The 27,290-nt window shown below is 36.4% G+C and overlaps 1 protein-coding gene across 2 annotated transcripts in view; it reads left to right on the top strand.

The window, feature by feature from the left end:
- Positions 1-3,434: 3,434 nt before the first annotated feature.
- The window catches only part of LOC133528742 (nose resistant to fluoxetine protein 6-like), a 46,292-nt gene continuing 22,436 nt past the window's right edge, over positions 3,435-27,290 (top strand). The window contains exon 1 of one of the 2 annotated variants that reach the window (XM_061866193.1): positions 3,435-4,417. In XM_061866193.1, the coding sequence (XP_061722177.1) occupies positions 4,333-4,417 (85 nt within the window). In that variant the 5' untranslated portion in view covers positions 3,435-4,332. The remainder of the gene's footprint in view (positions 4,418-27,290) is intronic. The other variant, XM_061866192.1, reaches the window with a different exon arrangement.

Here is a 27,290-nt window from a genome sequence, read left to right as displayed (position 1 = left end):
TTTTTATTTACAGTACAATCTGCAATCTTATATGAACATGCATACAAAAAGCAGTTACTTTAATAGTATAAGTGTAAAGGAAAATTACAGCTTCTGGAAAGATATACCTGACTTGGAAAACCTGATAACTCCATCTTTAGCACAGCATGACATTTCACTTCCTACATTTGATTCAGATAATGTCATTGAATTAGACGATGATTTAAATATATTTGATTAATAGCAGATCTCAATAACTCATTGATCTCAAATATGTTTATTTATTTTTAAGAAATATTTTTATGTGTATATGTTAAGTGTTATTACACGGGAAATGTCGCCTTTTGTTAATTTTTATGTAGCTAAAACTAAAATGTTATTGAGTTATGAGTATTGTGATATTTGTGATGTGTCTGCACATTGTCAGAGAAACCGACTGAATATTATATTAATAGGGATATAGACATTACATAGTTAAAATTAAGTTCGAGCAGGATATTACGCAGTTTTTTCTTTTCAATTTTATGTTAAAGGTTAAAGCATAACTGTTATTTTCTTCCTAAGATTTTATTTAATTTTGTTGTTGATTGTCAAGTGTTTGCTTGCGAGCAGGCCAATTTTGCCTTGCTTTTTAAAGATCTAATTAGTTTATTTTTTGATATTTAAACTTTAATTTGTTATTGATTTTAACTGCTTATTTAAAATAATGATTCTTTTACCGTTCTATCTTGATTTTGATTTGACTCTTTAGTTTTTGAAGCCATTTACTTTTATAATCATAAATCCATAGTTTGTAGCAGAGCATAACTTTGTTTTATGATGAATCACAATAATAACATAATTATATATTTTTTTTCTTTTTATTCGGGACAAAAAACAGTAACACACAGGTTTAGACACAAAAATAAAATACAAAGAATAATGAAGTGTGAGACCAACAACATCGTCCACAGATTACTAGATTACCTACTGATAAATCTACAATATATAGCGCTAGGTAACAATATAAAGGATATAAAACTAAGATTAACACAGCTACGGTTACAAGATACAGTAAGAAATTAATTATCGAGTTAGCAGAAGTAGTTTTGTATAGATACATTTTAAGGAGCGAGTAAAAACGGCAAGGTCCACCGGGGCGACTTTTAGTAATGTTTTGTTTGAAGCAACTGAATCACGTTCTTCTTCATTATGATGTCTTTAAATTGATAATAAAACTATTTTAATGCTCAAATAATATTGTTTTATTACAATCTTGGTAAGTGTTGAATTCAGTGGCACCCTTTTTATTAATATTGATTTCGGTGAGTGTGTTTGATTTCAGTGTTTTGAAAAACTCAAATATCTCGCGAACCTTTACGTCTATAAGGAGGCCTTCACTACCAATATTTTTTAAATTTAAGCCTAATTGTTAATTTTAACATCACATGTCTATAAAGTAAAAAAAAATAATCGGCACCGAAGTCAGGCACCGAACGTCACCTCTGAGAAATGCCCAATTCTAATATTAACAAATTTTTCATCTTGATCCGATTGGCCCTGTGGCCTATTGCTTTGTTGTGTACTGTTTGTTCAGTGATTCGTTAAAGTTATGTTAGAAAAGTTGTAGAAAGGTATTTGTTTACGGTTGAACAGGGAAGTAAATCAAGTTCAAGTAAATAAACAATTATACCTAGTACCACTGTTATTTTGTTGCGAAAACTAATAATATAAACTTGCGTCACATCACTGAAGTTCCTCCTTATAATATACTGAATAAATACCTACTTGGTTTTAAGTATTTACATGATACGTATAGGAGCCTGATGGTCAGCAATTAAACGCTGCATGTGTCATCACATGCAATTTCACAGAGGTTGCAAGTGCGTTTAAAATGGGAAAAATCCTTATCCTTTTTCTGGATGGTTTGAAGATCGTACCGGTCGGGAAATACTGTAGTTCATTCTACAATTTCTCAAAGAAAACAACTTTAACAAAAATGTTTACTCTGCGCGCAAATAAATAGACAAATTTTAAATTCGTTGTAAGTATTGCATTAATAAGAAGCTATTTTTGTCAAAGTGTCATTTACGTATTGCAAATTTCTTTAATGTGCCGTCTTTTATGTCGTTATTTATCAGTGTTGGCCGAACGTTAATTGCAATTGACAATAACCATTACAAATTGAACCGTAAATCGTAACGGACGGTTACAGTTTACGGTTCAATTTGTAATGGTTAGTTGCATTAACGTTTCGACCAACAGCGTTTTGTATAATGTCTTCTTAAAACACAACCCTCCCGTTTTCGGCAGACGAATACATGGAATAACTTCAAGTACTGCTCCATCCTAGGATATAAGTAAACAGGAAAAATACTAGCATGAGTAATGCCAAAATGAGCTTAAATGTAAAAAAAGTAGGCCAAGTTCTCTTTGATCAGAGACAAATACATGTTAAGACTGTTAATCTTCATTCAATTGTGACGTCCTCGTGAGAAAGACTAGACTTTTATGTGTTCCAGTTCCAGTTGTAAAAAATTAGAGATGTTGATCTTCACCGCTTAGATGATTGGCAGTCATCAGCTGGGCGTTTCTCCAGGAACTTCCTGCCTCGCACAGCTAAACTGTGGAATAAACTGTCGCCCGCGTTATTTCCGGACCTTCCCCTTCAAGAAAACAGCGTACTACCATCTTAAAGGCCGCAACGCACTTACGGACGTGAGGTGACGGAAAAATCTTAAACTTTTTTTCTCTTAGCTTAGCTCCCCCATCCGCCAACCGTCCGATAAGGAACTTTGCTCCAAAAAAAAATGTTCATGAGATATTATGTATGTGATATTATTCAGATTTCCTCAGTCTTTTGTGTCTGAAGTGTTTATTTTTAAATTTTAATGCAGCCGCAAATTACAACGAGGAGTACGTTAGTATAATTATTTTGTAATGGTTAATACTTTCATTGTATTTCTAAGCAAAATTTATCCCAATATACTTACTTCTGAGGTCCTATGTTAACCTCCGTTTAAATATTCCCCGTATTGATTTTACCCACTGTATTGCTGTCCCGCCCATGATGCCAGCTGTCAAAGATGTCAATGTACGAAAATCTATCTAAGCGCCATTTCTTGACAAAATGGCCTTATCATAAATACACATTGTATACGCGATTTTGTATGGAGATGAACAGACTGTTCTTTAACGTGTTGCCTTTTACGCAAGTGATTGTTGGGCCGGTAAATCAACTCGGGATCCATGCCAAGTTCAAAAACATTATTCTTCAAGATTTTAGGATTCCGTAGCCAAATGGCAAATAACGGAACCCTTGTAGATTCGTCATGTCCGTCTGTCTGTCCGATTATGTCACAGCCATTTTTTTAATGTTGACAGAGTCCAATTTCACTCTTCATCTTGAAAATAAATATGGTGCATTTTAATATATGATGTCAGATTTTTTGACCTGAGGACTATGTCTAGTACATACTATAATACATTAAACTAATAAGATTATTGTGTTTTTCCCATAGTTTGAGAGCTGACGGCTGTCATTCCATACAATTTATAACCTTACAATGCAGAATATGTATTGATGTGACAGTTATATAAAGCCCGACCAGAAATATATGATCATTGTCAAGAGGGCGCTGTTATTCTCATGTATAGGGTGACAGTTCAGGTTAGTATGAAAAATATAGTTCCAATGAAATTCCGAAATATGGCGCGTGATCATATATTACTGGTCAGGCTTTACCTACCTAATCTACTTATGTGAAAGATACCCGCAGTAATAGTATTGGTCTAGTAAAGGTCTCGTACCATCCGACGTTTTGATTGTGTTACTTATTTATTTAAACTTAGGTAATTGTAAAAGATACAAAATATTACGGCGGCGTGACTTCTGCAAGGTCGCACTCTCTCTCTCTCACTACAAACTTTACCTAACTCCCACTCTCGCCAGTTGCCACCTGTGCCGCAAAAAAAACACAACCCTCTACACACTTTAGATTACAGCATAGGTATCTACTTACTACATTTATTACGGCAGAGTGACTTCCGTAAGTTCGCACTCTCACCGCAAACTGTATAATAAGATTAATAAGTTGAAGGGGGCAAAGTGCGCCTGCCGACTAAGTGCGCCTACCCCTATTATATCTATATAATTCATAGGTGAGGGGGGCCGAAGTGCGCCTGCCATGTAGGTGCGCCTATATTTTATACCCAAAACTCCCACCCTCGCCAGTCACGCATGCAGCAAAAAAAATTGAACCCTTTGCATCACAACTTGATCACAAGTATCACAACTTTATTACCTCAGGGTGTCTTCCGCAAGGTCTCTTCCACCACTCTCGTGCCGCGCTCCCACCCTCGCCAGTCGCCACCATGCCGCCGCGCGCCGTGCTCGTGTGCTTGTGCCTAATCGCGTGCGCGCGCGCCGCCGCCGCGATCAGCGCCAGCGATCTCACCGGTGTGTGCTAGCTTTAAAGTTAACGACTGGTCAATTTTTTAATCTTAAAAGTGTTGAGTTTGTGGTGAAGTTTGTTTTATCATGGCATTTTTTTTGTTATTTGGTAAAAATGAGGAAAATTATCGAAGTATTTTTTTATATTTTCACGGGATGCCTTTCTAAAATAAGAGGTTTTTGGAAACATAGTAAGAGTAAATTTTTCCCCCGTAATAGCAAAAGGTATTTGCTTATTATTAGTTACATTTCGGCTAATCACTATTTTGATGTTTTTACATTGACAGCAATTTTTACATTGACATTGACAGTTCTGCTATTCGCTAAGTATGGCCTACATATTCACCTCTGAGATTATGGTCAGTCTTTAACTTTGGTTTGTTTATTCTAATACACATATATATGTTTCAATTTAAAAGCTAAACCTCTGGCAGAAGTATTGTACTTAATGCATACCTACATATGAAACAGCTAAATATAACAATTAAAAGATAATTAAATATTTACTTTCATATTCATATATCTTACATCAGCATTGCACATGAACAATTACACTTACTAAAACACCGACTCTTACGTGTAAGACATAATTATAACTAGTACACATATTATACAAACAGATGCGCTACATATTTATTGCAGAATTGTGAATAAACCTATGCGTTTACAAATATTAAGAAATTGGCCAGTCTTAAGATATTATATCATAAACATAGTGCGTAAGGTTAATAAATTAGGTAATGCTAAGTAAAGAGAGTGATGCCATCACAATAATCATTAATATTAGCGAAACTGCAAGCAATGGAGCGTTCAAGTTTAAATCGGTTTACAAACGGTTTACATATTGGGTCCATTGCATGCAAGTGCGTGCAGACCGTAGCAATACACAATACGAGTATACCTGCATATTTAAATACATGTCATAATTTCCGATGAGATGTGAGAAATGTTATAATACATTTCAAATTCCCGATGAGACGTGAGAAATTTAATGTGTGAGTGTTTGGAAACTTAAATCTGACGTGAATTAAAACACGAAAGTGGAAAGAAGTTATTGTGATAAAGTGCCATGACTTCCACGATACCGCAGACAATTTGGCGACGCTAAATAAACTGCAAAGATTGTTGGAGTTGCTTGTTCTTTGACTTATTGCTATACGGCGAAGGAAAACATCGTTAGTCGTAAGGAAATCCACATACATCTGCGAAGATTAGGGAGAGTGACTTCCGATTCACATTGGGAAAGCTTGGGGATAAAAGGGTGTCCGATCTGTCACCGCCGGGTGCAGATAAAAATAGGCGCTACATATTCATTATAGCTGCTAGGAATACACAGATTATAGTCCTACCGTGGCTCTTATGTATTGTAACCCTAATTTTTGTATCTTAATCACCAAAGCAGCAGCTGAGGTTATATCTGGGATAAATGCTAAGAGAGATTTAATGTGAGACACAGGTGATGGGGATGTTTAGTTGTCTGTTTTGTTGATGACTCTTTGATTGCGTGTGACCACACTGGTGTGTTGCATCCTTTGGAGACACGGTTAATTGACCATCCGCGGAACGTATTGCAATGTGATAACTTGATAAGATATAGTCATTATTAAAGCGTGTTCTTTTGTAATCATCGAGTTCCCTGCTATTCTACACTCGCGTAAAGTATGTTGGTCATAAGCTTGAGACTAGCTAGCTAGAATGGTCCGGGCCAAGTCGTCCGACACTTCGTTTTCCATGACGGGTGATCGGTGATATCGTGATGCTTTCTGTTTAAAACGAAGTGTCGGACGCTTGTTGCAGTAAGATAGTTCGAGAGTGAGTTAATCTTTAAAGTGGTGCCTGTCCTGGGAAATCTGAAGTGGCGTAAGAAAAAAGTTTTCAAAGTCAAAGTCAAAGTCAAAATATTCTTTATTCAAATAGGCCTAGCAACAAGCACTTTTAAATCGTCAAATTTTACAAATATCATCTTAATCTAAATATCAGAGCAATTTATTGATGCAGTTATTATTGTTCTAAAAAAAAACATTGAACTATTATAGATATGGTAAACTCAATAAGAATTTCACAAAAAGATCGTCAAACATCAAAATTGTATAAAAATACTAGTCTAGAACCTTTCTAGAATAAAATCTAAATGTCAAAAAATACGGTATATATAGTTGGTCAAACCAATTTGTCAGTAAATAAGAACAATAAAAACTATACTCATCCTTTTCTTTTGGATGCTAGTACTAGTGTAAGACAAAGATAGTATGACTCCCTCTGTCTATGTTTGAAATGAGATAGCCCTTTGACAAACTTTATATATATACATTGAATTATCAATTTCATCATTAATAACATAACAATAAATAATTCATTCTTTACATTTATTACATAATTTTGCTTGCTTTGCATTCAAGTGGTAGAATATATGTATTGAGGGAAACGCTGGTGTGGGTTTAGTGGGTAGGTTCCGCTCCTCCCCTTCTTTCTCAATGGGAAAAGCCGGGAGGTAAGAGTCCCATATACCCCCCAAAATGGGCCTACCTCAGGCCAAGGCACACCGACAGAAAAAAAAAGGATGATATCTGAGGGCCAACCGCGTTGAACGTTGAAAATATAAATGTCGTTATCTGTCTCTCGGACGCTCTTGCGCATTCGAGTGATAAGAGGCAGTGTTTCGATTTTCGACATCCGCGGTAGGACCTTTGGAAACTAAGTATAGTACGGCCACGTACGTCTTATCATTCATCTTAAATACCTACTTACATTCATCGTGCCTACTGATGTGATGTTGAAAAGTTTCAGAAATTGCGAAATTTCCACATTGAAAATTTTCCAAAACTTCAATTTTTTTTACAATATTGAGATTTGCTGGTTACTAAATGTATGTTTCCTTTTTTTGGTTATAAATCCAATAATTTATTTTTTATTATCATTATGGCATAATAATAATTTCCCGTTATTACAATAAATACATAAAATCCTTACATAGAAATTAAATCTAACACAATACATTAAAGAAAACAAAAAATCTTACAAACTAATCGTTACCAACCCTAATGTAAGCCCGAGGCATTATTCCGAAGACAATTTTCTATAAAATTTATTTTATACGTTTTTTAGTGTCTGGTCTGACAACCAGGGCCCAAGTGTCTCAGCCGCCAGTGTCACCAATACATAATTGTTTGTTTTTGTTTGTTTGTTGTGTTGTGTGTGTAATGACAAAACAAGGCAAATTCTGCACATCTTTTGGCCTAACTGGATCACAAACGCTCACTTATGGAGAATAACCGGACAAGCACCCGTACATAAGGAGATCCAAACGCGCAAATGGCATTGGAGCCAAGGTGGCCCTGACTTGGAAGATGCCCGGAAAACGGAAACATGGTCGCCCTAAATCTACTTGGCGCCGTTCCTTGGAGCAAGAGTTGGGTGTATTGGGGATGGGGTGGGAGGAGGTTACCCAAGCTGCCCAGGACCGGAGTCAGTGGAAGAAAATGGTTCGAGCCCTACACCCCAGCAGGGGGTAACAGGATGAAAAGAAGAAGAAGAAGTTGTGTTGTGTTGTTCCTTAATTTCGTATTTTTCTGTAATTACCGAGTTCTTTTCCAACTTTTTTAAAACTGGCAAACTTGCGCATCTGTACTTTGTAGACAGACCCCAAAAAAAATGTGTAGTCATATTAAACAATTAAGCTAGTTAACGTTTCACCAACATAAACATTTTTCTAATCATTCTACATACGTCACAGTGTATGTTTACCTACTTCAATGTTTATTGGCGTAACCAGCGACTTTGCGGTTACCTAAGTACCTAAGTTCACTGTTGTGTTGTTATGTGAGTTGTCAATTTGTCACTCGCGATTTCTTCCATGGCGCTGATTTAACTATATATATATTATGTATTAGTGTGCTTTTACGATGGCTGTTACGGAAACTCATTTGACAGTTCGTAGACTAACGTATAATAATTCAGTGTTATGTTAACGGCACCAATCATGGAACATTTAAGAGAAAAAAGCGGCCAAGTGCGAGTCGGACTCGCCCATGAAGGGTTCCGTACCATTTATGACGTATTAAAAAAACTACTTACTAGATCTCGTTCAAATCAATTTTCGGTGGAAGTTTGCATGGTAATGTATATCATATATTTTTTTTAGATTTTTCATGCTGTTATTTTAGAAGTTACAGGGGGGGGGGGGGGACACTTTTTTTCACTTTGGAAGTGTCTCTCGCGCAAACTATTCAGTTTAGAAAAAAATGATATTAGGAACCTAAATATCATTTTTAAAGACCTATCCATAGATACCCCACACGTATGGGTTTGATGAAAAAATATTTTTTGAGTTTCAGTTCTAAGTATGGGGAACCCCCAAAATTTATTGTTTTTTTTTATTATTTTTGTGTAAAAATCCTAATGCGGTTCATAGAATACATCTACTTACCAAGTTTGAACGGTATAGCTCTTATAGTTTCGGAAAAAAGTGGCGGTGACATAATCGGACAGACAGACGGACATGACGAATCTATAAGGGTTCCGTTTTTTGCCATTTGGCTACGGAACCCTAAAAATGGAGTATTTTTGATATTTTACTGACATCTGTAAAATTAATACCGCTTTATGCTTTAAAAGTTGAATGTCCAATTCGTCCTGTATGTTTTCTATGTATTTAATGAAAGCTAATGAAATTGGTTTCAATATTATTAACCAATTAAAACTGTGGTTTTTTGCTCCAGTCATGATGGGATGTACGGCGTCATTAATTTTCAAATTAACAAATATCCATGAAAAATTAACTTAGCAGTTCTTTGGCTCTTGTTTATGGTCAAATGTTGTAAGCGTTTATAAACTGATGGTAAATACTTGTTTTACAGGATTTGTCTATACCATCCCATTACTGGTGCCTGTTCCATTATAGGGGTGTTTACTATATTTGTTCCTTAATAAAATTTCAGCAACATTTCAATTATAATCACTTGCGAAATTTAATTACTCAATTTAAATTGTTCCGTATGCAAACATTATAACTTTATTAATAAGGACTTTATTATTAAAAGACCTACTCCATTTTTCTCCACAAGTCTCTATCAGTTGCCTTTTCTATGTTTTTTGCTCTTTTTACTATTTCGTCACCATCTCTGCGCTGGCTTTCATTGTTTTCTCTTTTCTCTCTCGTAGACTAACAATGTTAGTTTAAGAAATGGACCCCAAATTGACACCCAATATATTAAAGAAAATACTGGTAAAAAGCAGTGACCCATGCTACGAGTATTAAATTCAATAGGTATTAACTTATTTACTGTCTGTATGGTGCCAGAAGGGTCATACGAGAATACGGATATGATGGTTGTCTACCGCGTCATTCGTCACTCTCGCATTTCCATAAATATACTTGTTAAAGAGTGTCAGTCACGATAACTGACGATTAAATCGCGACCATCTAAGAGTTGTACAAGTAACCTTCAATGTCGAAAAAAGAACAAATATAAAATAATGAGCCACAAGTTGCTCAAGTACTTGGGTAACGGTCTATTCACAGTGATCTGTCAGTTTATGTAACTCCACTTTTACATCCAGTAGCCTCATACGGCGTTTATGTATGATTTTCGGCATGAATGTCAAGGTCAACTATAGCCAGGACTGTAGCAGTCGATATTCAAAGATTCAAAGAATTTATTTGCATAGAACACAGTAATATAAAGGTCTTACAAGATAAAAGAATCCGTGCATTCAGTCTGCATGCAGGCGTGCAAATATTTTAAAAAACAGTCAATATATATAAAAATAGAAACAAAAATTTAAAAATATCAAATTTACACAATGTCAAGTAAAGTAAAGTATTGCACAGCGAGTTACTAGTATTTGATAGGTCTTGCTTGCAGTTGAAACAGAGGCAATTGAAATGAATGAAGAGTTAAAAATTACTTATTATTTATACCCGAGTGTCGCGGAGTTTTCAAATTTGTGAAACTTTTCAAGAATTCGGACATTTCTAATAAGTTTACACGAAATGGTCCCGACTCAGGAGATATGTGATATGTCTAGAACAATGACTTAGACTAAGTATAACAGATACTTTTGAACGCGAACTGTATAGTCATAGATTTATATTAACTTGAAAAAGTATTCTAAGATGATACTTATAGCGTGTTATTTCATCTGCTATAATTTTTAAAATTAAAAAAATTAAAAAAGCTTATCTGCTGTTTCTTTAACTGCCAAATGTGTAACTCAACCATTGATTTAAGGTCAAGTTTCCTTAATATTTGTGTGCACCTAAATAATACGATTTATCTAAAGTCAAATCAAGCTAACTTGGGACCAAGCTAAGTCGTGTGTAATGAAATTATGACTTTTACTTAACACTTGCCCCCTCTGGACTGGATGTCTGTCGATACCCCCCGTCAGGGGGGTATGAGGGGCCGCTTCCGCCTTCCGGCTGCGGCGGCTGTCGCGGGATACTTGCCCCCTCTGGACTATCAAAATGGCTGCCATTAGCTTGGCCTACCGCGAACCACGTTCGACGTGTTGCCTCCCCGTCACATTTACGTACGAATTTACAAGTGCGACAGAGAGGCAACACGTCGAACGTGGGTCGCGGTAGGCCCGCAGACTCTAGTTATGCTTTTATTAGATAACGCTCATTCTGTTGGCACCGGTAACCTCAGAGTTGGTCACGGTGGAGTAACGGTTGCGTAACCGGGACCCAAACTTGCACAAAATCTATGAAAACGTGAAGATGCTGTCGGCCCAATTCGAAAAATGAAATACGATAACGATAAGTTCTGGTTTAGATACGTTCTCATTTAGATATCGTTTGTATGTCGTATAATTGACAGAAGCAGCTCGATTCGGGCAAGCGATGTCACTTTGACTTTAGAAATATCATAGATAGATCTTATTGGGATCACAGCGGAAACGAAATAAACGTCAAATCGTTTAGTTATCGATCTTTTAAAGATCTTAAACGTGTCTTAATCATTCTTCGAATGGGGCCGGTAACTCAATTGATGTTGCCATCTTAACCTCCGACGTCCCACGTTCCTAATATTATTACAAATGACCTCCAATTTTTAAATCATTATTAAATGGACCAGAGTTTCTTTTGTTTTGTTTCATTCGATTTTAAAATGAAACAAATTCAGTTCTATTTTCTGTAGCGCTAAGCTGGTCGGCTCTTTATCATTTGTCGCCATGCCTGTCACGTTCTAACAAGTATGTAAGCGCGAAAGTGACGGGCATAGTGACAAGTGATAAAAATGGAACCATGCTGCCACCGCTGATCCTATTTGATTCAAGTTTGACTGCCGCTTCTTGTTTTATGTGTAGTGACGTCTAAACGACAAAAGTCACGTGACCTACCGTTTACGCGCGTGTTTCAAATTAATTTCGAAATAAACGTGTTTTCTCTGATGACATTAAAAAGAATTGTAAGATATATAAATCAAGCAAACGCACTATTTAAAATACTTTTCTAAAAACTGCCAAGTAGCCAATTTTTCTTGTACCTATTGGTGGGCGGCCGCTGCACGCTGGAGTTTAAAAGCGACTGGCTACGCTGTAATGCATGACCGTGGCATTATGCCGCGTCTCAGATTGTATTTTTTAAACAGGTTTATTTTAAATACGATTTAATGGGGTCATTTTAATTATGTGTGTCAGCACTGGTCAATGATAAATTTAAATACATAACATTCTCTGTGAGTTGTTTGCTTCATCAGTACTAAAGTACAGTTTTAGTACTTTTTTGGGCCAACGAAATAAAGTGATCTGACCTACCGTTGATTTTATCAGAAAAATATATTAATTTTACTATATGTGTTGCATTGCTGGGCAGGCCCTCCCTCTTTCCCGCTTTCTGGGGCCCATTTCTCGAACGTTATTAGTCTAATATTATTAGTCCACGAACTGTCAAGTCGTATGGGTTACCATGGCACACATTAATAATATTAGACGAATACCGTTCGAGAAATGGGCCCCTGGTCCTATCCAACGGACACTCCCGCCACAAAATAATATTGCATGACGAGTTGACGAGTGAAATTGATTGATCGATTGATTAACACGTTCACTGCGGCTTGAGGCAAAACCGCCCCAAGCTCGACTATACGCTGGTGCGGGGCTAAAAGTTCGTGTTATCTCTCTCGTGCGGGAGCTGTCGCCGTTTACTTACAAGGCGTACGATAAAGACAAATATACATTTCTTTATGTTATTCAAACCCAGACTCATTGGTACAAAAAAAGTGTTTGAGATCAAAATAAGCCTCGAACGCACTGGGTATATACATATTTTATCCACACAGTGCGGGTTGAGGTTTATTTGAGGCCCCTAGAAAGTGACCTCAAGGCCGCACTGAGCGGGACGCGGGCGGCGCGGGAGTCGATCGCTTAACGTTAGTGCGGCCATAGTTGTCGATAGGGAGCCAGCGTGTTTCACGTAAATAATAGGTATAACCTAAATACGAAAACGATCGTGACCTATAGTGTTTCAGTTAGTATTTGCAAGTGTGAATTAAATTGTGTTTTAATAAATGTTAATAGTGTAAAGCATATACCGGGTGTGGCCTGTAATAAGAGCAAAAAATTAAAACATAGACTCTACTCCTCAAACTAGACAACGTTTTTCAACAACTTTTAAAAATAACAAGTATTTAGAATTTTATTACAGTTATAAACTTATATTGATGTCATATACAAAGGAAAAAGTGACCATAAATGTATTATAGTCCGCATAGCATGCAGAAAGAAGTGGTTTACATATTTGCACAGGCATGCAGTCGGTATATTTGATAGTTCAGAAATTATTTGTAAAAATGTGTGAATTCCCCCTTATAGTGTCATCCACTGAGCCGCTAACCTTACTTACTCGAACTCGAAATAATAAATATAGCATAAATGCATTAGATTAACTTAAAATTGCGTCTGAGATATTGTATCGAAGATGGTCGACGAGATGATGACTTTTCATCGATAATTTAGCGATAACTATCATTCCCTTCACTAGACTTAGATAAAATTTAGTGCGTTTCGAGGCCTAAAAGACCTCAACAATTCTTTAGGTATTTTTTCTTTAACCAGAGGTCAGAACCAAGGGCGAAGCTAAAGGTATTTTAAACATTTACTGACAAATGAAGACCACAATAAACAAAACACCTAATCCTTGTCTAGGCAAAATTATGAAGGTTGTAAGTAACTACTGAAATTTGAGGTCCATAACGCCTCACCCGCACTGTAAATGAGCTTAGGTTTGGGCTGATTCGATCTCAACCGCACCAGTTTAAAGTTCGCCAAGATTTGTCCCGCAGTGAACTTGTTAAATTGTCAATGTCATGTTTTGTATCTCACATGACAATGAATTTATAGGGACGTGCAATGTAGATCAAAATATGATTCGTTTCGTCATAATTACAGCAATTTTTACGTGATCAGTAGATACTTAGATAGTAATACTTAACTATCTCGACAAATTGTGTGCCTTTCATCCCTTGACTAACAATTTAACTATTAAGCCGGCCCGAAATGAGGTCAGCTAGGAATATAAGTATTATCCCGGTAGTATCGCATTAAACCTAAGGGCCAAATATAAATAGCTTGGGCTAGGGACAAAATGTCAGTAAGCAGGTTTACAGCACTCTAGGTAGAAACTTACTTAACCCGCAAAAAGCTTATTTCGTAATCCGCATATTTGTTACTAGTCCCTTATTGCAGCTTGTGTCAGTGTTACCAGAACACAAAGAGCTAAAGTACGACTAAGATTTTCCAAAAAAGTACGGTTTCCTTATTTATTACGTAAAATTTATTTTGGGTGTGGTATTTACCACCAAAAAATACTGATGATTCGCTTATGATACGTTTTAACATTTTTAAAGGACTTTTTGACAAATTATGTTTAAAGTTTATCTGTTCTGTTAAAAAAAAACTTATATTCTGAATCTGAACTACAGTAATATCCCAGAAAGCACTATTTTAACACAATAGGGTTGTTTCCAATTTTTTGAAACGCTTGTATTACGTTCTATATTAACTAAAAGTTGCCCTAAAATTCAACTTTTATACTAAATACGGCTTTAAATATGTTAAATTAACAAAATATATTTTGACAGATGCTTTCGCGCCCAAAACGCTCTTTGAAAATTGTGTGACGTCACAGTTTACGGTTTGACACATAACTACATACACACGTAGAAGATACGAACTGTCAACTGACATTTGTCATTTGTTGTTGGTCGCCTAACTGTCAACAGTGTCAATCCGAGAGTTGTGACGTCATCAGAATCTTCAATGACGTTTCGAGTTTGGTCACGTGACGTGTGCCAAAAAATATTTTAAATTCAATATTTACAAAAATATGGCCATTACAGGTCCCCTAAAAGTAGTTTAACATGTTCTTATAATCCAAAAGAATTTATTGGGATACAATTCTGCCCTAAGATTTGAAGATGGAAACAACCCTATTGCGGGCAACGCATGTAACACCAACGCACAATTTTAACAAGAAATACGTAAATATGTACGAAAAGGTCCGATCTGGCGACACTGACATACTTAGTCCAGCAAGTGACATTACAAATAATTGAGACGAAATCAAAAGATTGAGTTTCTGGGTTAATTTTATAATCCGTTGGCACATCGCGATTCCTGTGCGAGTGTTTATATTGCCAAATTCGTTCTAGGTCAGATTTGGAAATGCTTACTTGCATTTGTGTTATTTTAATCATTAATGATAGTATGTAACAAGTGCCAAGTTAAAATATTTTGTAGATTATTTCAGTTTACCGAACTCATCCAAAGGAATACTATTTTCCCTACCTACCTACTTACCTAGATTTATTTATTTTAAACTTTATTGCACATAAAAAAGAGTACAACAGGCGGACTTAATGCCAATAGGCACTTTTCTACTCTCTACTAAATTTCAAAAATAAGTACCGCTTCTAGTCTTAGGAAGTAGTACAGTGTGAGTATTAGCAAAATGTGTGTTGAAACAATTTGTTTGGCTGACCGGCATGGCTTTGAGTTTTCAAAAACGAACATTTCATAGAAATACCCTAATTAATAAAAAAAAAAACTTTAAAGTTAGGTTAGGTTAGACAACACAACATTACGCCAAGAACTTTAACGAGACGTTACGCCGCCGCAAAAACGATCATTTTTTACTTGAGTGCTCATTATAAATTCATATCAACTGCCTAGCACTGTCGATAATCCCGTAATACAAGTGTCCCGGCATTGCCAGTTGGTCCAGTAGTTACACGAGCTGACTGTACGAAACAGGCCTTGTACAATCGCCTGCAATAATATAAGTACAACGATCATGACAATATTTGATACAATAATTATTGAACGACCGAAGCAAACCTCCGTTTCTGCTTGGACAAAATGCTTTCGTATGTCAGGCTGTTCTAGATCCTCTTGCGAGGTGTAACGTCAATTGAGGCAACTTGTTGGTTGGAAGTATAGTCTAATTATGAAATTTGATCAGAAGATTCCAGGTTCGTATCCTGGCAGGGTCGCCATGTGAGGTGTGGCGTCAATGGGGTTGGCAACTGTCAAAGGTTTGCATAGATGGCGCCATCATAGCTTGCCCCTGTCTCTAGTTTTGTTCTATGAGATTTGGCTTAAAGTACTGGAATCCAGGTCACAAAATTTCAAAAAAAAAACAAGAATTTGACACAATTCTAGGGATTGACAGGGCAAGCTATGATGGCGCCATCTGTTTAATACTTCGACCGGCCAACCCCATTGAGACAACTTGTTGGTTGGATACTCTAATTATGAAATATGAATATGTGTGTGTAACGTACAGTGCATACCAAACTCTACAGCTCGCATTTTTCAATCAATTCTTTAAAATTGTATGAATAGGTTAGTTAATTATGTGGAATATTTTACCGATTCAAATATCGTATGGGTGTTTGCTAGGTCTACAGCTCACAGACCCACTAGTTTATGATGTCATAATTGCCATAAGAGCATAGAGCATGTCATTTTCGCGCATCGTTATACAATATTTGAATACCTTATATTAAAGAAAAAACTCAGCGCTTGGGGCCAAAAATAAGATATACCTAAAAAATGTAGTATCGCTTGATAAATATTAGTTTAGATTTTGATGGCAGTGTAGACGTCAATAGTCGTCATTGCATTATGTCTGCGTACGCAATCGTGTGAATGGATTGGATCGTTGTTGTAACAGTAATTCATAATACGAGCGTTGCGTGGCCATTTGCGGTTTCGTACTTACTGACGCTGGACCAATTACCGTATAAATGCACGATGAAGTTAAAATCGCATGGACAAAAATACAAGACGGTTGGTCAATGTGTTTAATCTGTGTTCACATTATTCACATCTAGTTAACGTCTTGTCTGTGTGTGATAACGATCCTGACAAAATTTTTAGTCATATTCGAGAATGTTTTTTCTATTTTATACAACGCAATGTAACCTACCGTAACCTGGTCGTCTTGGTTCCATTATTGGGAATTACATGAAAACACGGAATCTATATGTCTTAATGAATTATTGACGTTTGTCTTAACTCACTTGATTGATCCTTGAACACCATAAATACATAATTATGGCTGCCATACCAGTGTTGGCGGATCGTTAAGAAGAATTGACCATTAACCATTACAAATTGAACCGTAAACTGTAACCGTCTGTTACGGTTTATGGTTCAATTCGTAATAGATCATTTTCAATTCTAATTAACGTTCGGCCAAAGCTGTACCATACTATGGTAGCTGGGTCAAGAAGCTTAACGGGAAAACTTTCCTGTGGGCAATACGAAAAGTAACGATTTGGGTAGGTACTTTTTACTGAGGCTTTAATCATACAGCTTTTAATTTGGAATTCTCAGGAAGAAGTAAAAAGAAGGAAGGAGAAAGTTGGAAGATTTTCATAAGAAAGACGCTACTAAAAAAGTTTTTGAATTAGCTGTCACCTTGTCACTCTGTTTAGTTAAAAGGATGACTTACGCGACGCTAGAACGACCCGGGTCAGGGCCGAGGCAACCGACACTTCATTTTCTATGTGATATGTGAGGTGACCGTGATCACATGATGCTTTCTATAGAAAATGGAGAGTCGGATCACAAATCGATAGCCCAAGAAATGCTTGTACTATGGGTACTAGGCGACGATATACATACGTATAAGTATACACCGTGTTTTTATTGAATTCCGTTAACTCCGGGGTATGGGTAAGTACGTTTAAAGAAACTAAATTGCATAGTTAATTAAATGTTGCATATAGCGTTGTTGTAACACGGGCATTACATTTACTTACGCCAAACAATTGAAAACTGTGACATATCAATGTCATTTCGAACATCAATCGTCCGAGATAGTATTTACGTTTAGCAGCGAATGTACACACTCGTACTAAACACTAATTAATATGTAAACAGGCGCTAAGACAAGTGCATACGCTCTTAAGGGCCTTATAAGATAAAAATAGATTTTTTATTATCTTCGAAATGGAGTTAATTAGAATACCGGTGTCTTTGACTTGAAAGTTACTCAATTTAAGCTCAGGAATGCTCTCTTGACTAACGGAAGTAAAATAAAAACGGTGTATAGATAAATACATACATACATATAAATAATAAATATTATAGGACATTATTACACAAATCGACTAAGTCCCACAGTAAGCTTAATAAGGCTTGTGTTGAGGGTACTTAGACAACGATATATATATAATATATAAATATTTATAAATACTTAAATACATAGAAAACACCCATGACTCAGGAACAAATATCCATGCTCATTACACGAATACATGCCCTTACCAGGATTTGAACCCGGGACCATCAGCTTCCTAGGCAGGGTCACTACCCACTAGGCCAAACCGGTCGTCAAACATACATATGTATATATAAATAGAAAACACCCATGACTCACGAACAAATATCTGTGTTCATCACACAAATAAATACCCTTACCGGGATTCGAAGCCGGGACCATCGGCTTCATAGGCAGAGTCACTACCCACTAGACCAGACCGGTCGTCAAATCGTCATATTGCACCTATTATAACATTAACTATGCAAACTTAGCATTTCGCGTTGCGATAAGCAATTAAGCGAGCAGTCAGAGCGAAAGTAATCTAATCAAAACAATTTAATAAGTATGTCACGTTCTGCGGTGCTCGGAGATGGTTGATAACGGGAGTGAGGCGATTAACGTTCTTGGAAACAAAGGTTTTGCTATTATCTCACGAAGAGTATAACTACCGTAAAACCACCCAACTATAGTCCAAAGCTCCCAACTATGGTCCACAAATAAACTCAATTTTTCTCGTTCAGGTGTGTATCTTACTATATTTTTGTAGTTCTAAGGCAAAGTATGTTTATAAATGGAAGGTAAAACTAGGAGTAAACCACAAGGAACATTGGTATACCTAGATACTTAATTTCCTTTTGAACTTGTGGACCATAGTTGCAGTATTGGACTATAGGTAGTTGGGTGGATTTACGGTATTTATTTGGTTAAAGATTTTTATTGTAAAATTAATTCATAAAATATTTCTTAAGCTAAATGTTACGGTATTGAAACAGCTACTGCACTTAGAATTATAGAAACAGGATTTAGTCGCGTATTGAGTTTTCCCAGTACTATAATTTAATAATGTTTAATAAACCCGGGTACGTCCTTAAACTACGTCCAAAAGAGAGGTATGGGCATTGTGAATGTCATCTCGCTTTGTGTGGTAGGGCACAGCCACTAGATGTCATTCCAGATCTAGAGCAGAGGCCAACTGGGGAAGTACCTCCACCTTACAGAAAACAGCAGCCAAATAACACTAGACCCTACTCATAGTGTTGTGTTCCTGCCGGTGAGTAAGGTTGCCAGAGCTCAACGAGGGGGGGGCGGGTTTAGGGTTGACAACGCGCATGTAACTCCTCTGGAGTTGCAGGCGTACCTACATAGGCTACGGAGACTGCTTACCATCAGGCGGGCCGTATGCTTGTTTGCCACTGACGTAGTATTAAAAAAAGCGGCCAAGTGCGAGTCGGACTCGCCCATGAAGGGTTCCGTACCATTTATGACGTATTAAAAAAAACTACTTACTAGATCTGGTTCAAACCAATTTTCGGTGGAAGTTTGCATGGTAATATATATCATATATTTTTTTTAGATTTTTCATTCTGTTATTTTAGAAGTTACAGGGGGGGGACACACATTTTTTCACTTTGGAAGTGTCTCTCGCGAAAACTATTCAGTTTAGAAAAAAATAATATTAGAAACTTAAATATCGAAGACCTATCCATAGATACCCCACACGTATGGGTTTGATGAAAAAAGATTTTTTGAGTTTCAGTTCTAAGTATGGGGAACCCCCAAAATTTATTGTTTTTTTTTCTATTTTTCATAATGCGGTTCATAGAATACATCTACTTACCAAGTTTGAACAGTATAGCTTTTATAGTTTCGGAAAAAAGTGGCTGTAACAGAATCGGACAGACAGACGGACATTACGAATTTATAAGGGTTCCGTTTTTTGCCATTTGGCTACGGAACCCTAAAAATATATCGTGAAAGTTTAAATCATTATTGAGCTACTGCACTGTTTTCAATTAGAGTGCTTTCTGTTTTTCAAAGAAATAAACCTTAGAGTCAAACCAAGATAAATTGGCAGCGATTTTGATAGCCCAGACTGTGTAAGTGTTAAGTAAACGTCATAATTTCATGGAAGTTTGACGTTTAAAATAACACTTGCACTTTCACTTTACCATCTTTCATTATCTCATTATTGTTAAGACATTTTGACGACCGGTCTGACCTAGTGGGTAGTCACCCTGAAGCCGATGGTCCTGGGTTCGAATCCCCGTAAGGGCATGTATTTGTGTGATGAGCACAGGTATTTTATTTGTTCCTGAGTCATGGGTGTTTTCTTTGTATATTATACATATATATCGTTGTCTGAGTACCCACAACACAGGCCTTCTTGAGCTTACCGTGGGACGTAATTAATTTGCGTAGAAATGTCCCTATAATATTTATTTACTATACCTCTCTCTCGGTCCCTTATATGATAGTTCCATCAAGTCTGTTTTGTTTGGCAATCAATTAAAATAATATTGGTGAAATATCTTTTTAGCCTACTTTTATCACAAACACATATGCCAATGTTACATTCCTAAATTAATTAATATGCTAAACTTCCATAAAATGTAAAAAAAACATATCACGTGTCAGCTACTCCATATAAAATTGAGCGATCATGGAGACAATCATTCGACGCGAGAATTTATAGATAGGTACGTAATGCGTGATGGATATTATCCGCAGGAATAAACGACATAAACGCGCGTTCTAATGCAGTTTTACAAGACCTATATTTCGAATTCTTGAATACCTACTAATGTAGGTAATTATGTGGCTACATAAATAGACAAAAGATAAAGATAGTTTATTTGTCAAATAGGCATATTACAATGCGCTTATGAACATCAAAAAGTTACGCCGGCTCTAACACTACAATTTTGACCCGAGAAGGTTTAAATCCCTTCTAAATTGTACGAGGGTATCCCACAATATCTTACATACCTTACCAATACAACACAAACTTAAATATTTCATTAAAATAATTATATTGTTCCCTAGTTATTATAATCAATTTCTAACATCCAAAATGGCCAAATAGTTAATCACAACAAACTTTTGTTACCACAGGAAAAAGGATGTGTTACAATTGTTACACATTTAGTCATCTCGATTCTGACTGTACTGTACCGAACCGAATACCACACAGATGCAAGTAATTCAGTAACGTAATTACCTAATGTAATAAATAATAATTAAGTACAACTGTACATTGCTCCACTGCTTCAAGCGGGCGATTCGTATGAACGTTTCACTATATAGTGGAATTTTACGTGTTAAATGCTTAGAACAAGTCAAGTAGAGCTTATAGAAATATATGTATTAGGTATTTATTACTGCCAAATTTGTACAAAGTTAGCGTGTTCAGGGTCCACGCCGCAGGTAGTGCCACTGAGTTGCATTGCATCCTGCACCATTGTTTCACCATATAGGGTAACGTCATTGAACTATTTTTACCTTAATATTCTCAGTGCCGGTCAGGGCCGGATTTAGGGGAGGGCAACCGGGGCTACTGCCCCGGTCCTCCATAAAAGAGGGGCCCCCCACAATAGAGAATTCGGTAAATTTACCATTTTATTTGGAAAAAAATTGGGGCCAGGGGACCTCCACTCCTTTATTGCCCGAGGCCTCCAGACCTCTAAATCCGGCATTGGTGCCGGTTCTATACGTATAGAATCGATCACGTATTTTCTTTTTATGTCCGAATGTTAAAGCGTAAGGAACACTCGGACACTTGTAACAATTTTACCATAAAATGGATACAACGGAATAAGCAGTCGCGTTCCCATATTAAATGATGACTGGCCCGGTTTATCGTTAAGCAATTTCTTACTCATAATAACAAATGTGACTCATCCGTGAAGTAAACAATATTAATCAAGAATGTTACCTTTACTTCCTTTACTATATATTTGATAAACTATTGAGTTAGTAATTCTCTTCACAATTAATTTATTACAATTTGATACATATTAGGCGTATTTTAATGTCTTAAACGTGTTAATTATTTAATTTAAGTAATTTAACAGTTAAGCATAATAATCATTACACTAAAAATACATCTTATAAGTGTTAAAACTTAAAATAAAAACCATAAAAAGTATGCAAAAACCTACTCTAAATAAATAAATAAATAATAAATAAATATTATAGGACATTATTACACAAATTGACTAAGTCCCACAGTAAGCTCAATAAGGCTTGTGTTGAGGGTACTTAGACAACGATATATATAATATATAAATATTTATAAATACTTAAATACATAGAAAACACCCATGACTCGGGAACAAAATATCCATGCTCATCACACGAATAAATGCCCTTACCAGGATTTGAACCCGGGACCATCGGCTTCATAAGCAGGGTCACTACCCACGAGGCCAGACCGGTCGTCAAAAATCTCTCTCTAACTCTAAAAAATAAGCTATTTGATTTATTGTCATTGCAACTGTAACTATCTGACATCTGACTCCAGTCATTCTGTGAATAATTAAAATTACATTGAATAAGATAATTGTATTGTTAAGGCGATTAAAATATTACATTAGGTTATTTTATTACTGTTTTACGTCATCATTTTATCGATATCGATTATAGTACTTATGCTTCGCTTGTCCTCGCACTTACATCAAATCTTAAACATCAAACGAAATTGCACCTGTCAAACAGAGGGCCTACCGCGAACCACGTTCGACGGGTTGCCTCTCTGTCTCACTTGTAAATTTGTACGTAAGTGTGACAGGGAGGCAACACGACGAACGTGGTTCGCGGTAAGCCCTCAGGGGTATGGCTGTATGATCTGGGTGCCTAGCCAAGATGCCAATCGTTTACGCCCCGTAGCGAACGAAACGCTAATGTCTTTATCGCACTAATATTCATATTCATATTTATTATTATTATTAATAATAATAATGTACACATACATTACATGTCAAAATTACAATTAGTGAAATGAAATTAAGCGGATTTTAGTTAATACCAACATCTAGATAATAATATAAAAATATTCACATAATGTGTTCAATAAAGTTACAAATTAAAAACTATAATATTTTACCATGTTCTACATTTGCAATATTTCATCAATGTCATAAAAGGCGTTGTCAATTAGCCATTTTTTTTATTTATTATAAAATGTATTATGGGCAGGAAGAAGAAGAAGATGAAGAGTTATAGAGTTTCAAATATATGGAAGAGTTGTAGAGGGAGATTACCGTTTCGTTCGCTAAGGAGCGAATGATTGGCATCTTGGTTGAGAATCACCCAGCTTGGACGATCGGGGGCGCTTATGCAAGCTACCGGTTCGACAACCGACGACAACACGATTAAAACGTGTATATTGTAAACCTTATAAGTATCTTTGAGCCAAGGGTTATAATATGATGGTCACCATGGATGGTTCCATCGTCTACACTGAATGTCTTTATGGAAAAATCCATGCAGGAGTGAATACACAATATCAAACCAAAAATTTTAAAGTTATGCATTTAGGTAAGGTGCCGTAGTCTCAGAAAGCGGAGTTTTGAAAAATCGTACCGCTTTTTTTATCACATTACGGTTGCCAAAAATTTAAATAGCATTCTTGAGGATTTTCCCTAGAGACTTCAACGATTCAAATCCCGATTTTTTGACTTTGGCTAGATAGAAATAAATCACGAACACACAAATTTTTAAAGTCTAAAACGCACTTTAAAAATTTGTAACAATTTATGCACAAAAGCTAAAAATGTGGAAATTGCTTCTTAAAATACACAAAAGAAAATAAATTCGTACAAAAGGCGGACTTAATGCTATAAGGCATTCTCTACCAGTCAACCTTTGGGCAAAGCAGAGAACTTGCTTGGCTCGTTTGCCTACTATTACGAGTACCTAAATCATTAAAAAAATCACAAAATTCAAGTTATATTTATACTACGTCGGATCGTTTTTATACTACAAGCATGATGGTAAGCAGTCTCGGTAACCTATGGACGCCTGCATTTTCAGAGGTGTCACATGCGCGTTGCCGAACCTACCCTCGTTGAGCTCTGGTAACCTTACTCACCGGTAGGAACACAATACTAATTTGTTTATTTATTTATTTGATGAGTAGACTAATGAGTACGGTCTAGTGTTTTTTGCTTACGGTTTTCTGTAAGGTGGAGGTACTTCCCCAGTTGGGCTCTGCTCTAGATCTGGAATGTCATCCGCTGTGCTGTGCCCTACCACACAAAGCGAGATGACATTCACAGTGCCCATACCTCTCTTTTGGACGTAGCTTAAGGAAATACCCGGGTCCATTACCACACTAGTTTACTTTCATAGACTAGCTGCTTTTTCCATTAAGTATAACGATATAAACTTAAATTGCACAACTTAAGCCCTAAAACCCAAGCCTAGGTGAGCTAAGAGAACCAGTCGGTGACATAAGCGCGTTAAATATTCAAGAACATGATCAGTGATAGCTCTTATTCCCTTGTATTAAGTTCTACGAATGGTCAGTTGTTGATACGCACTTTCTAAGTGCTCGCAGTTTCCTTACGGAGTTCCTTGTGCAAGTATTTGTTTGCTGTTGAGCAATATCAGTATGGTTGTTAGTTCGAATCCGGGTAATATGCTATAGTTTACCGAATCTGGAAACTCGGGTAAAATTTATTTACAAAAATATACACAAAATCTATTTTGCCTCAAATCCTTCTGTACACATATAATAAATGTTACAGTGATCCCCACAAAATCTCTACCCTCAAATGGCTCCTTAAGCCAGTTGCGGGTAGATGAAAACATTACATGATCAAATAATGTAGGTTAAAGTTAGGTCGTTTACTCACAGATCCAGACGGTTTTGTATTTGGTTGGTACCACTAAATGTTATAACTACCCGAAAATGTACAAATTGTATATTTTATTTCAATACCTAAAGATACAGAATATAGGCACAGCCTGTATCATGGGGACCCAGATCGGACTGAGTTCCCAAAATATATGCTGCACGCAAGTCAGGTTCAAAATACGTACCACAAATGACAAAAAGCGGCCAAGTGCGAGTCGGACTCGCCTATGAAGGGTTCCGTACCATTTATGACGTATTAAAAAAACTACTTACTAGATCTGGTTCAAACCAATTTTCGAAGGAAGTTTGCATGGTAATGTATATCATATATTTTTTTTAGATTTTTCATTCTGTTATTTTAGAAGTTACAGGGGGGGGGACACTTTTTTTCACTTTGGAAGTGTCTCTCGCGCAAACTATTCAGTTTAGAAACAAATGATATTAGAAACCTAATATCATTTTTGAAGACCTATCCCTAGATACCCCACACGTATGGGTCTGACGAAAAAAAAAATTTTTTTTTAATTTTATGACGTATTAAAAAAAAACTACTTACTAGATCTCGTTCAAACCAATTTTCGGTGGAAGTTTGCATGGCAATGTATATCATATATATTTTTTAGATTATTCATTCTGTTATTTTAGAAGTTACGGGGGGGGGGGGGGGCACACATTTTTCCACTTTGGAAGTGTCTCTCGCGCAAAATATTCAGTTTTGAAAAAATGATATAAGAAAGCTCAATATCATTTTTAAAGACCTATCCATAGATACCCCACACGTATGGGTTTGATGAAAAAAGATTTTTTGAGTTTCAGTTCTAAGTATGGGGAACCCCCAAAATTTATTGTTTTTTTTTCTATTTTTGTGTAAACATCTTAATGCGGTTCATAGAATACATCTTACCAAGTTTGAACAGTATAGCTTTTATAGTTTCGGAAAAAAGTGGCTGTGACATAATCGGACACACAGACGGACATGACGAATCTATAAGGGTTCCATTTTTTGCCATTTGGCTACGGAACCCTAAAAAAAAAAACATCTCTTTTCGTGTAGGGGACATTTTACGACTTCGTCGTCGTAACTGATTTATATATCCATGCCAAATTTCAGCTTTCTAGCACTAACCATCACAGACCAAAGCCGCGGACGGACAGACAGACAGACAAACAGACGGACATGGTAACTATAAGAGTTCATAGTTGACTACGGAACCCTAAAAATGGTGTACCTAAGACGCAACTTAGCACTGTTGATACTTACTTACTTACTTACAAGTAAAATAGCAAACACTTCACAATGCGGAGTCCGTGCGGTAAGTGTAGAGGTTTAATCTGAACATCAAACACGAGATTGTAAGATTGTACCACGTGAAGAGTTTGAAGACCGCGTTGCGTGTATAATGCAGCTTTAGACAAATATTTCGACAGCCCGTGTATCAATCGCGCTCGTGACGTAACGATGAAATGCCAAGTTCACCGGCGTCGGCGCCGGCGCAGCCGATGCAGACGGGAGCCCGATTCAGGTTTCAAAACTTGTTACGGTTTCGATCTTATTTTCATACAACCTTGCAGACCGCTTGCGCTATATAACACTCTGTTAAATTATAGAATTCCTTACCGTCTTCTCTTCGACAGTGTCGTGAGATGTGTGCGGCTAGGTAGATTTGTATATAATAATTAATATATGTATTATATAGTATAGAATGTATTATATACACTTGCGACGACCAGTTTGGCCTAGTGGGTAGTGACCCTGCCTACGAAGCCGATGGTCCCGGGTTCAAATCCTGGTAAGGGCATTTATTCGTGTGATGAGCATGGATATTTGTTCCTGAGTCATGGGTGTTTCCTATGTATTTAAGTATTTATAAATATTTAAATATTATATATATCGTTGTCTAAGTACCCTCAACACAAGCCTTATTGAGCTTACTGTGGGACTCAGTCAATTTGTGTAATAATGTCCTATAATATTTATTTACTTATTTTATTTATATATTATAGCTATATATGACTATTTATACATTTGTTTTATTTCATATTCCATTTATAAATTGTAGGTTATAGGACTTATAGGTTTACGTACCTTTTTTATTTAAATTAAATATTTTGTTTATGCCGTTTTGTACAATTTTGATGTCCACCGTTCTCTAATTCTTCCTCAATTGCTCAAAGGTTAACTGGAAGAGATCCCTGAAAGGTAATAAGTTCGCCTTTGTAAAAATAATGTGTGTTCTTTCCTGTTTTATGTTTCTTTTTGTACAATAAAGTGTTTTACTATTACTACTAACACTTTTAAACTCTCGCGTTTTGTACAGGCTGGCAAAACAGGAGCCAATAACTTTAGCAGTCACCCCAGATGGTTTACATACTTAGTCAAGGGAGTATTAACGTATATTAAAATTCTTGACCGCATGACCCAGACCATGTTGAGTCGTAAATTAAAATAAATGCACAGTTAAATAAAT

Source organism: Cydia pomonella, chromosome 20 (assembly GCF_033807575.1).
Source record: "Cydia pomonella isolate Wapato2018A chromosome 20, ilCydPomo1, whole genome shotgun sequence".
Classification (NCBI taxonomy): domain Eukaryota; kingdom Metazoa; phylum Arthropoda; class Insecta; order Lepidoptera; family Tortricidae; genus Cydia; species Cydia pomonella.
The sequence above is the reverse complement of the archived record's forward strand: the minus strand, read 5'-3'. Positions and strand labels throughout refer to the sequence as shown.